The sequence below is a fragment of the Elephantulus edwardii genome, unplaced genomic scaffold (assembly GCF_000299155.1).
Source record: "Elephantulus edwardii isolate Elephantulus edwardi_28Jun2011 unplaced genomic scaffold, EleEdw1.0 scaffold00093, whole genome shotgun sequence".
In the NCBI taxonomy this organism is placed as follows: domain Eukaryota; kingdom Metazoa; phylum Chordata; class Mammalia; order Macroscelidea; family Macroscelididae; genus Elephantulus; species Elephantulus edwardii.
In genome coordinates this window covers 12,580,783-12,594,157 of record NW_006399843.1, presented here as the reverse complement: position 1 = coordinate 12,594,157, position 13,375 = coordinate 12,580,783, and the positions used below count along the sequence as shown (strand labels likewise).

Below are 13,375 nucleotides of genomic sequence, written 5' to 3'. Positions count from 1 at the left end.
AACAACAGCATTAAGTAGGCACTGTTTCTTCTGTAAACCTACCAATTTTACATTTATGAGAACTGAAATAATGTGAAGTAACCTCCCAATACAGCTAATAAATAAGGGAGAAAATTTTTCATTTTCTTACCCCTTACCCTCCCTCAGCTCACCCCACAATACACCCTTTGTTACAAATTATTATCATGCATTATTCCTAATCATATATTTATTTTGGACATTTCTTCCCCTCATCTGTTCTATTGCAGTATTCATTATCCACTTTTTTCCCATTTTCTCCCCAACCCTCCCATGTCTGTCATTTTATAACAGCAATATTAATACAGTTTTTGTCTTTTTATGACTGAAATATTTCATTTAATATCATGATCTCCCAGATCCTCTGTGTTGTGTAATGTCTTATGAGTTTATTGTTTTTCAGTGCTGTGTAATATTCCATTGTGTGAATGTACCATAGTTTTTCTATTCATTCATTTGATGGGCACTTGAATTGCTTCTGTCTCTTTTCTTTTGTGGATAATGCAGCAATAAACATAGGTGTGCATATGTCTAATGAGTTGTGGCTCTGGTTTCTTCAGGGTATATTCTCCTGCTGGATCAAATGGTATTTCTATTTCCAACTTTTTGAGAAAATGCCAGGCTGGCTTCTATAGTAGTGGCTATACCATTTTACATTTCCACCAGACTTAATAGTTCTAGTCTTTCCAGAGCCTTACCATCATTGTTGGCTGGCCTGTTGAACTTTGCTGTTGTTGCTGGGATGAAATGGTATCTTGATAGTGTTTTGTAAGAGGAAAGAAAAAAATTTAATCTCCATAGTTTAACTCTAGAGTTTGCACTTTTAACTAAGATTGCATATTCTCTCTTTAGTGGAAATAATTTCATTATTTAAATCCAATTATGAGAGCAAGGGTTTTAGCTGTCTATATTTATTTTCTCCCTTGGAAGTTGAGAATTAAAGATTTTCACCCCATCTGATAATAAGTTTTCAAACCATTGAGAATTTGCTTTGGTGCTGTTTAACATTACATAGTGTGTAGAAAATTCTTTGCTCATAATCAGGAGAATCCCATAAACATTCTTGTTAAATACCTTATTTGCTTATCATACATTAATGAAAGACCATAGATATTTCATTGTCTTAAAAATTCTTTTTCTTGCACACCCATGTTTATTGCGGCTTTGTTCACAATAGCAAGGAGTTGGAAACAACCTAAGTGCCCATCAACAAACGAATGGGTAGAGAAGCTGTGGTATATTCACACAATGGAATACTATGCTGCATTGAAAAACAAGGAACTCATGCAGTATTATTCAAAATGGGTGACTCTGGAGGACAGTATGCTTTGTGAAGTATCTCAGTCACAAAGGGACAAATACTGTGTGGTGTCACTGTTGTAAAACAGTACTGAGAAAGATGGGTTCAGTAATGTATACTGTATTAAAACAGATGAGGGAGAAAACTGTTTAAAAGGGATTAGGTATTTTTGTCATGATAGGAGTCTAGAGCGAAGGCTACATGGTGGAGTGGACCTGGGGGAGGGTTTGTAGAACAATGAAAGAATTTTACTTTACCAAGAGCATAGTGTACTGGGGGGGTGGGTTGGGAGGGGAGAAAAGTGCAAAAATGAGTGAATGGAAATCCAGAGTCTCTGTAAATGTTTGCTGAAATTTAATAATAAATTTAAATTTTAAAACAATTATTTTTCTGTTGCAGGCAGATAAATTGCTATCACAAGATTTTGTACAGATAATGGAGGACATTATTCTCACGCTACCTAAAAACAGGCAGATTTTATTATATTCTGCTACTTTCCCTCTTAGTGTACAGAAATTCATGGTGAGTATAAATTTATACTTTTTTCCTCACCGTTATTACTTCTTATCAACTAACAGCAGGTAATCTCTTACCTCCAGTGGTTTATTTTTATAACTTTTTTTTATTTGGTTCTGATGTAAGTGAAATACTTCATTTGGATTTTTTGTTTTCTTTTTAGTTATTATTACTATCTTTTATTAGCTTTTCTTGCCAGGCTGTCATAGGCATAAATCAATTACGATGTAAATCTTGTATACCGAATCTGAGATATCTTTTGGTAATTTACTTCTTCCGTGACTTAATCATATGTACTTGTTTTGAGAAGGATGTAGTAATTAAGTAGACAGAAATGTACATGTTTTGAATTTTAGAAATAGACTGCTTTCATTTAATTATGAGAACGCCTCTTCTTTCAGAATTCCCATTTACAAAAACCCTATGAGATTAACCTGATGGAGGAACTAACTCTGAAGGGAGTAACCCAGTACTACGCATATGTTACTGAGCGCCAAAAAGTACACTGCCTCAACACTCTTTTCTCTCGGGTAAGCAGTAGGCTCAGTATTCCCCATCTATCTCTTAATTTCCATAAAACAGACATTTGTGTCTATCTCTTCACCATTTTCAGTGTAAAAAAAAAGAAAAAGCTTTTCCTAAAAGGCAGTTGGACTTAATTGATTTGAAGTTAATTGACCACTCACCAGCATTTTTAACTAGATACTAAATGAATTTAGCATGATTTTTCTTTTTCATTGCTTGCTTTTCTTATATTCAGCTCCAGATAAACCAGTCGATCATTTTCTGCAACTCCTCTCAGCGAGTTGAATTGCTAGCCAAGAAAATTTCCCAACTGGGTTATTCTTGCTTCTATATCCATGCTAAAATGAGGCAGGTAAGTGAAACTAGAACTTTTGCATCGTTTTAAAGGAGAAACACAAACAGATACTTCCTAGATAGTTATTGGATTGGCTTTGTTTTGTTTTCATACACTCTAAATGTCCTGAGTTTAAGATTATGCCTTAATGTCACTGAGCTGCTTTTGTCTAATCTATAGGGATAATTAGTAATATGTGTTTAAAACTTGCTAGGAAAATTGAGTAACATATAAACTAATATTTTAAGTTATTATGCATGAGAAAAAATGTGATGTAGGCTTACCTTTCAGGGATGCTGTAGATTTACACTGTTCCTACAATGACTACTAGCCACATGTGGCAATTTAAATTAATTGTGTTGTCGCTGACTGCTGTTGAGTCGAGCATGACTCATAGTGACCTATGAACAAGAGACACGAAACCTTTCTATAACTATTGTCATTTTTTCAGTGTTCATAGAGTTAGCAGAGGCATGTTGTTTAGGAACTGGATGCCAGTCTTCCTTCCAAAAATACAGTTCACCAAAATAAAATCAGTTCTCCGTCATTAAGTTATCCTTCAAGGGCTTATTCACACATACAACTAGTAGCTACTATTTTGAACAGTGCAGATACAGAACACCAGAGATTCTAACTTCAAAACCATACAAGATATTTTTGCTGTATTAAGTACAGCGTTGTGAAATGTCATGAATGGAAGACAATAATCTGTGTTATACTGATGATACAACTGTGCTTGCTGACAGTAAGGACTTGAAACTTTTTATTATTAATTTAATGAAAGTTTACAGAAACTTTGGATTTCCATTCATTCATTGTTGCACTTTTCTCCCTGCCCACCTCTTCCCCCTCCCCCAGTTTGCTCTTCTCTTTGAAAAGTAAAAGAAAAATTCTTTCATTGTTATACAGTTCCTCCCCCCAAGTCCACTCCACTATGCAGTCTTAATTCTGGACTCTAGTCATGACACTAAAACCTAATCATATATCCCTTTTAAACAGTTCTCTCCCTCATCTGCTTCATTGCAGTATACATAATTTATCTAATCTTTTTCAGTCTCCCCCCAACCTCAGTGTCAGTCCCGTTTTACAACATTGGCACTATGCAGTATTTGTTCTTTTGTGACTGAAGTATTTCACTCAGCATAATGTCCTCCAGGGTCACCGATTTTGTATAGTATTTCATGAGTTCTTGTTTTTCAATGCTGCATAGTATTCCAGTGTGTGAATATACCAGAGCTGCGCTATCCGTTCATTTGTTGATGGGCACTTGGGTTTTTTCCAACTCTTTGCTATTGTGAACAAAGCCATGATAAACTTGGGTTTAAAGACTTGAAATTCTTGGTGCAGAATATCACAGACACTTCAATATGGATTTCATCTCAACATTAAGGAGATAAAAGTCTTCACCGCTGGACCTATCAACTGTATCATGATAGATGAAGAAAAAATTGAAATTGTCTTTTTATTTCATTTTACTTGGATCCACAGTCAACGTCAGGAAATAAGGGGAGATAATGCATGGGGCAAGTTTGTTGTCAGGGACCTCTCCGAAGTCTGAGGAACAATGATGTTTAATTTGAAGACTAAGGTATGCCTAATTTAAACCATGGTTTTCAGTCACTTGCTTTGCCTCTGAGAGCTGGACAATGAATAAGGATGATAGAAGAATTATTGGAGCCTTTGAATTGTGGAGTTAGAAAACAGTATTCAATATCTTATGGACTGCCAAAAAAAATATATGTCTTGGAAAAATTGCAGTCAGAATTTCTCCTTGGAAGCAAGAATAGCGAAGCTTCGTCTCAAGTACTTTTGAGTATGTTAGTAAGAAGATACTGTTGTTTGGGAAAGGACATAATGCTTGAAAGAGTGGACGGTCAGCAAAGGAAGGAAAACCCTCAGCAAGATGATTGATCAGTGCAGCAGTAGGCTCAAGTGTGTCAGATGATGAGGGTAGCGCAGGATTAGATGGGTCAGCTCTGAGTCACACTAGACCACATATAACAACAAAAGTTTAAATTTGAAAATAATTATTAGCATTTTATTTCTAATGAAAGAGAATCATTCCAGTACCAGAGCCTAGTATTGTTACTTTTCATAGGAAAGAATTGTATTAAGCAGAAAAATTTCTTTCAGAATGGAAGAAAAGTTGCTTTTTGTAAGGTGACCAGTTTACTAGAAACTTGATTGATGTAATACCTTAAAAGATTAGTAGTAAATGTTTTAGTCAAGCTACGTGTTGGATTTCTTCTATTTAAAACTGAGATAATAAATTATGCATTCTAAAGTAGATGTGTGATAAAAACTCATTTTAAATTTACTCCAGCAAGAAAGAGAAACATCTGTAAGAGGATAAATGCTATATACTTTCCATGGACAATTGGTTTTAAGGTTATTTTACTTTTTGTTTTTCATTTACATGTATAAGAGAGACTCATTTCTCACAGATCTGGAGTATAAAGGATAGTGGTATTACACTGTGAACATTTACTCATTTGTGATTGACTTACTTCACTTAGCCTGGTGTCCTCTACACATCTGTATTATGCAAAGTTTCACAAATTCTTAAATGTTTTTCAGTGTAGTATAGTATTCAATAGGGTGACTATACCATAGTTTGTTCTTTTATTGATAGATACTTGAGTTGTTTCCATCTTTGCTGTTAGTGAATAGTGCTGCAATAAACTTGGATGTGCATATATCTGTTGATGTCATAGCTGTTATTTTTTTAGCATATACATGTTGCAGTGGAATAGCTGCTCAGATAGTGTTGCCATTTTCAGCTCTTTAGAGATGGGCTAGGCTGCTTTCCTTCTTAGCAAAACATTTTACAGCAGCATATGGGAGTTCCATTCTCACCACACCCTTGGCCAGTACTTGTTTACTGAGTTACTGAACTTTATTTTTGTTGCTGGAATGAAGAGATACTGATTCACATAACTAGTAACTAGTATTCTTAACTGTTTCTTCATGTTTGATGGCCATCTGAATGTTTTTGATGTGACGTCTTTTTGCATCTTCTGCCCATTTTCTAAGTGGATTGTTTTTCTTGTTGAGAGTTTTCTATAAATTTTTGTTGCATCTGATGATCTATGCAATAGATTAGGACTTCTGAATGTATATACCTATGTCTGTCCTTCCCTTCATCAAAAATAGTTTATTGACATTTTTTTAGTACAATTTATTTTGAGTTCTAAGAAAATTTATTGGATTACTTTTTTTCTAGGAACATCGAAATCGTGTATTTCATGATTTCCGAAATGGCTTATGCCGAAATCTTGTTTGCACTGGTAAGGTTTTTTAATGTCATTTACGCGCCCCCACCCCCCCTTATTAATTGCTTTCTTTGTCCTTGTCACACTATACAGTGTGTGACATAGTGAGTTTATTCTGTCATTACTGTCAGAATTGAAGTTGAGAGGAACTCTATTTAACTCCTAAAATTACTCCACTTGGCGAGCTCTGGTGTCCTAGTGGCAAGAAGCTGCACTGCAATCTCAGAGGTACACAGTTCGAATCCACCAGATGCTCTGCTGGAGAAGGAGGAAGGAACAATCTCCTCCTGTATCAGACAGATCTGATTTGATGGTACACACAAAAAAAGTAATGAAATAAAATTTTAAAAAAATTTACTCCACTTGGAAACTGGAGTAGACCTTCTCTGCCAGTTTTGAGATTTTTTCATTTCTGCTTAGTTTTAGCATGTAAGGATAAGGCAGCACAAAATTAACAGTATTAAGAAACTACTTGTCTCTGAAATTATTTTAACCTTTTACCTTTTTTCCCCCTGAAAGAAAAAATGGAGTTTATTTCATTACATATAGAAATGTAAACTGGGACAGTGGGGAGGCTGATGGGTAGTTGGATCAAAGACACATGAATACCCTCATATCTACTAGTAAGACCATTTGCTTTCCAGTCAGTTTTATTCATAATGACTCTAGGAACTAGACTCTAGTGTTTACAGGATGATTTTTTTTTTAAATTAGATCAATAGAACTTTTCTTTCAAGGCACTTGTAGGTGGACTTGAACCACCAACCTTTGGATTAACAGCTGTCCACTGTGAGATACCTAGATCTTTACAATAGAAATACCATCTTACAACTGACACAGTATTAATGACATAAACCAGAATTCTGTGTAACGAGGTCAAAAGCTAGATTTTGGGTTTTTACTGGAATGTAAGAAGTACAATAGATATACTTTCACTAGCGCTAGCCCAAGAATGAAGCAGGAAATTATTAGAGTGGCAGGACATAGATTTTTAAGCCAATAAATATGTTCAAATGCCAGTGACGTCATTTACAAGCCAGGTAACTTAACTAAGAAGCTTCTGTGAGCCTCATTTCCTTATCTGTAAAATTGAGGATTTGATTCATTAAGTGAGCAGTGTATATTATTTCTGAACAGAGCCTTGGCTCGTGACAGTCAATTAATACCAAACATTCACTGAATACCTATTATGTATAATAAATGAGCCAGAAAAAAAAGGATTAATATACTGATCTAAGTTTATTCTTTGAGAAGTCTTGCATTTAACCACCACCTGAACTAGAATTTAAAATATTTCAGCATAAAAATTTTTAAAGAGGTTTGTCTAGAAGTATACGCCAGATTTTTTCCTAGCCGTGTATAAAATTTGCTAGGTTGTACGACTTAGTCAAGAAAAAGGCAATATCTTGCTGGTTTCTTTAACCTAATCTGAAAGAACAAGGCCATAACTGCATTAACACATAGGTGTTATCACTAGACCTGAATTAATATGTGGAAGTACTCAAAATGGAAAATGTGTGTAAAGGATAATTAGAGTCTTCAGAATTTTGTTTTTCCTTTTAATATAATTTCTGGTACTTATTGTAGACACAGCAAAACATAAACTAATCCAACAGTTTACACTTGGACCACTTTCTTGTTGTTGATTGCCTTCATTCAAGTCAAGCACAACTCATAGCGACCCTGAGAACAAACGGCCTGAATCCCCTCTCCAACTATGGACATTTGTCAAAGTTCATAGAGTTTCCAGAGGCATGTTGTTTAGGAACTGGATGCTACTCCTGCTTCCAGTGTATCACTTAGGGACATTGGTTAATCACATTGTTACTGTTTTACCCTCCTTTTCTGAATTATTCATTTCCCTATTAATGTAAATCTGATCTCCCTTCATGTCTTTGCTAAATATTTGACGTTAATTATATGGTCTTGTGATTTCCCCAGCTCTTCTTTCTTTTTTTTTTAAAAAGATTCCATTTCATTAGAAAGATTCTAACACAAATAGATGCTTAAAAACTTTTTTGGGGAAAAGGCCAGCTAATACATAGATTTTTGTGTACCATATTGTCTCTATTACAAGTAATAAACTGCTGTGGTGACCTAGTGTCAAGAAACAGCACTTCACATTCCAAAAAGAACGCAGTTCAAATCCACCAGCTGTACCACCAGAGAAGAATGGGCAGTCTCCTATGCAGTTTACTGCCTCCGAAAATAGCTCGAGTGGGTGGTCAGCTATTAATTTGTTCCACCTTGAAGGCACCCAAGCAACAGTACTCTTTGTTGCAAGTACTAAACTCTGCCAGTTATTCAGAAGCAACCTTAAATACAGAATAAACTGAGAGGCATGGCAGTAAAACTTTGTGTATAATACTAGCACTGAGTCCAACAAAGAACAGAAAGATAACAGGTAAATGTGAGGTCTGAGTAACATCTTAAGCATTTGGAAGACTAAGAAATAACTGATTGTCATGATCTTAGAAGAGGTGAGATTTTAACTTTTATTTAATAGCTAGATATATTTCATACTGAACTAGATGGTTCCAGCAGTCATACTGATTGGCTAAATGAAGTTGGAGACTCATACTGTACAAGCATGGTTCCACTCACAAGATCCAGGGAATCTCCATGAGTTGGAAGCAACTTGATGACAACTAGGCTTTTTAGTGAAGGCACTGAAATAAAAGATGATCTAGAGAATGGCCTGTGTGTTAATTTGAGGAAATGAAAGTTTTGAAGAGAATAGTAAGTAAATTAGAAACAGTAGAAGGAAGATCTTGCACTTTAAATTTAGGGGTTTTTTTATCTGGACATAATTTAAAATAATGCTACAGATTTGAAACAATGTATTAGAAATAGTGTTACCATCATAGATTATTTTACTGTGAGGAGTTGATTAAAGGGAGGAAACTTAATTACTAGCTTATTATAGTTGTTCTTACTTGGTAGATTTAAGAGTTTGAAGAAGTACAATATTTGTCGGAATAGAGAAGAGATAGTGAATAATCTTTTATATCAGCTGGATTTAGACCGATTAACAAGACAGATTACAGAGCAGAATAATGTCTAAATAAATCATAAGTACTGCTAGTGAAGTAGCTTTTTTCCCTTTGCTTTTTTTGAGGTATGCTAAGTTTATACAACACACCTTTTAATAATCATTTTAATTAAATGCTAGAAAACATTTACTTTTGAGGATCCTGCATTTATAGTTTACCACTCATCTTGGTCTCCTGTATGTGTCCATTTATTTGCCTTTAGACCATTTTTAACTTTTATAGGACTGGGAAAAGGTAACGTACGAACAGAAATTTATTTTTTATTATAATGGACAAGAAAGTTCATGCTAGTAGTTTGCAGATATTTTGAATAACTGAAGAAACTTGAGTTACACTTGAAATGTATAATGAATAGTAGTATGGTACCAAAAGCAAGTTTAAGTTCTCGTTTTCCTTAAAATGCAAATTATTTAGTATTTATTTTGTTTGTGTGTGTGGTTTTGTTTTGTTTTTTCAAGATCTGTTTACCCGAGGTATTGATATTCAAGCTGTGAATGTGGTGATAAACTTTGACTTCCCAAAGCTGGCAGAGACCTATCTCCATCGTATTGGAAGATCAGGTAAGGATAAGAGATGTTCATCATGGAAGTTGTTTAACAAGTGTACTAATAACAAAGTTTTGTTCTTGGTAAAATAGAGTGCAATAGCAGTGAGAACTAGTCATTTGGTACTGAAGACAATTTCTAATTCTTCTAGAACATTTATTAAGAAAAAATAATACTACTAAATTTTTTTAGATTTTACTGAATTCTTAATTTGAATAAAACCAAGTACATGACTTGATTTTATTTTCTTTTATTAAATGGTGCAGGCTACAGTTTTGCTGTTCCGTGTATTTTTGGCAACTTTTACTATGAATGTCTATTTTCTCATTTGAAAAGAGTGGTGTAGAATACTACTTTGAGTGGTAAAACTGCAGAGATTGTTGAGTAATGTATCTATGAAGAGACCATGGAAGTAATTTCCTCTACTCAGAATGGCATTAAGCAGAATTATTAATCTTGTTTAATTTTACTGCATACATTGCAGGTATATTTATCCTCATGTTCAACTGTTTTTCTTTTATTGGTCTTATATTTTGCTAGGTCGCTTTGGTCACCTTGGTTTAGCCATCAACTTGATCACTTATGATGATCGATTCAACCTGAAAAGTATTGAGGAACAGCTGGGAACAGAAATTAAACCTATCCCAAGCAACATTGACAAGAGCCTATATGTGGCAGAATATCACAGCGAGCCTGTTGAAGATGAGAAACCATAACAAGCATGTATGTACCTGACAGACTATCCAACTGTTTAAAGAAAGACTTCATGGTCCTTTTTTCCTGAAAAAATTTGATTGTCACCATGTATAATATAGGGAAACCCAGCTCACATCTTTTTCCATCAATTTGATTCCACCTCAGCGACCTGCCATCAGGTTTCTGAGTCTGTAAATTTTTCAGGAAAGATTGCCCGTCTTTATCCTGCTGGCTCTGTGATGACCTGTACCACCAAGGCTCCTGTGTAGTGTAGCAAAATAGGATGAAACAACCTTGACACATGACAGTAAACAGCACATAGCTCTTGGGGGGGTGGGGGTGGGGGGGTTAAAGAGAGCCTATAAATACTGACCTTAGAAACATAAGCTTTGTTCACCTGGATGTGCTCAATGACCAGAGGGAAAAACCCTTAAGTTCAGAATTACTGTACTCTGCATTTTTAAACGTATGCAGAAAAAACTCAGCACTCTTTTTGGGCTACCGACCTTGTGACCAACCCCACTGTCTGTCCTGGGCACACCTACCAACTCCACCATTGTAATGTTGGAATGGCACATACTACTTTTGCAAAGTGACATCTTTCAGATACTTAGTGATTCACAGATAACACATATCCTTGATGGCCTAGGCAATTTCTCAGGAGTTCTTAAAATGGACCCGGAGATTTGAGCCTTTTGATTTGCATGATTTTGTGGGATTTTTCTGGGTCAAGTGAGTGCTGACTATTTTGGGAGATCATCTGAGGCTGTTCACAGGAAAAGCTCATTCTTAACATAAAAAAAGGCTATTTTAGAGGTTTTTTTCTAAGGAAACCTGGTTTAAATTGTGAGGTGATGGTTTTCTTTTTTCTTTTTTTTTTTTTTAAGGGTCTATACATTACATTTATTTCCTCAGAACCCTCAGGTGCCCCCTCTTGGTGAAGACACCAACACTTCATTCACATATCTTACAAAAAAAAAATTTCCCCCCAGGATTGACAACACTGCCTTCTGTCTTCAGACTGTAGGCTCCACTCAGTTGGTTAAGAATTCCTTCCACCATAATGCAGACACCAGATGCATGGGCATTCATTCTAAAGGCTTTCTGCCAGAGTGCTCCATATAATAGCCCATAAACCGACTCCAGAGGAGGAAGCTGAGTCCTTGCTTGAGCCGAGTCCAGGCTTCGATGAGCTGCTCACTGTCGGTATTCCAGTTCGTCCACACTGATGACTTTGGCAGGCATGGAGGTCAGGGGCTGCTGCAGCACATCTGAGCCAAACCATTTGGCAAGGCCCACGGGGGAGGTGCTCCTCTGACTGGGACGGTGCTCCAGCTAGGAGTGCACGTGCGGCAGGCCTGACCGGCTGGGCACATTCTGGGGCGTCATTGGGGCGTTGACAGCCGCTGTCTGAGAACCTGAACCTGGAGGATGCAGAACTGAGCGCTGTAGCTGCTGCTGCATCACTGCCAGGTGCAGAGGTGTCCCCGGATGGGGGTTTAGGAGAGGGTGACCAGGAGCAGGCAAGGGGTAGAAGGGCTGGCCCAGGATCGGGCCGGACAGTCCCTGTAAATGAGTCAGGTCCATCCCAGGAGGAAGCACACCAGCTTGAAGCAAACTTGGCAGATGCTGAGGGTGTACTCCCTGGGTCAGCATCCTCTGGACCAGTCCTGGGTGAAGCTGAGGTGATGGTTTTCAAACAGCAGTAATTATTTTACCAGTTATTTCTTAAAACTTTTGCTATTTTTGCTTTTAACTTTTTTCTCTAATGCAAGTGCCAAACCCCACTTTAAATGTAGAAAACATAGCTCATTTTTACTGTTAAATTGGCAGGCTAATCAGCTTTTCCTTAAAAAATTCTTGGTACAATTGCTGTTGTGGAATGTTGCCAGTTACCTGAACTTTTGAGGTTTCTCTGCTTAAGATGCCTAACAAAAACTTCTTACTGTCTTAATCATTGGTAGCCTAGACATGGTAGGTAAGAGCATTCTGGCTTGACCATGAGATTGTTAAAACCTCTGTACTCTAGTTTGTCTTGCTTTCAAAGATGTTAATTTTGGATTTTTTTTCTTTCCTATAGGCTATGACAGACAACATTGGAAGGCCCGTTCAGACCTGTGATGCATTGTTATTTTGGGGGAACACTCTTCTCTTTGTGGGTTTTTCATCTTCTTTTATTTTGGAACTATGAAGACTTTAAAGAGCTCAGCCTTCCTTCCCCCCCTTTTTTTTTAACCTGGTGAAGAGAAAAAAAAACCTAAGAAGGAATATACCCCTTTTTTTTGTTCCACTTGTTTGCACTGTGTGCTGACTGAACATTAGTTGCACTAACTGCTGGTTTTTTAAAAAAACAAAATTTCTGGGGCTGGGGGCAAAAAAGGAGCAGAAAGAAGAGAAGGGGAGAAACCCTGAAAAGAGAAGAATTTCCTGGACAAACACACAAGCTTGTCTACAATTTCAAAATTCTCCAACAGCTGACTTCGAGTGCATTTCAACTTCTCCCTGATTACTCATCCGTTTTTTAAGCCTAAAGAGCTTATTACTTATTTGTGCGAAGTGCCTTATGCTATGAGACCATTCAGAATATCATCTTTCAGATAAAGCCCAAGGAATCAACAGTAGTAAATTTTTTTTTTTTTTAATTTTTTGTCTCTCTTGTTTCAAGTTGGAGTCTCTCTCTTCCCTTTCTACTTGAGTACTCAAGCCCAGGGCTGGAAGATGAAACATATTAGTAATTTTTAACACCTTTTCTTTTTTTCTTTATGTGGAGGAGTTGATATGCAACTGCAGTTCATCCGCACTGTAAATACATGTATTTAAAAGAAAAAAAATCCCAAGTAAAAATTTCTTCTGGGCTGAGTAGATACTACAACATCATCGCTCCCAAAGGAAAGAGCAGTCTATCATTGCAGGAGCCATATGACAAGCCTTTGTGCTCTGTAGCAGAACACTAAAGACTGGTTTACATACGCCTCCATTAGCAGTTATGGCACTTGATGTGTAGACATGTCAGAGCCTTGACCCTCTTTCCTCTGTGGCAAAGCGTGTCCCATAGAAAATTGGGTGTGTATACTTGTATAAACTTTGTAAATAAGTTTTTTTCTGGGTTCATATAT

General features: G+C 36.5%; 1 protein-coding gene and 1 pseudogene across 1 annotated transcript in view; one reads left to right on the top strand and one right to left on the bottom strand.

Annotated features, from left to right (window-relative positions):
* DDX6 (DEAD (Asp-Glu-Ala-Asp) box helicase 6) overlaps window positions 1-13,120 on the top strand; it is a 54,932-nt gene extending 41,812 nt beyond the window's left edge. Inside the window, exons 8-14 of the mRNA XM_006890838.1 lie at window positions 1,718-1,840; window positions 2,236-2,364; window positions 2,595-2,711; window positions 5,917-5,980; window positions 9,477-9,578; window positions 10,104-10,286; window positions 12,340-13,120. Of these exons, the coding sequence (XP_006890900.1) occupies window positions 1,718-1,840; window positions 2,236-2,364; window positions 2,595-2,711; window positions 5,917-5,980; window positions 9,477-9,578; window positions 10,104-10,279 (711 nt within the window). The 3' untranslated portion in view covers window positions 10,280-10,286; window positions 12,340-13,120. The remainder of the gene's footprint in view (window positions 1-1,717; window positions 1,841-2,235; window positions 2,365-2,594; window positions 2,712-5,916; window positions 5,981-9,476; window positions 9,579-10,103; window positions 10,287-12,339) is intronic.
* LOC102862577 lies at window positions 11,457-11,948 on the bottom strand (annotated as a pseudogene).
* Window positions 13,121-13,375: the final 255 nt, after the last annotated feature.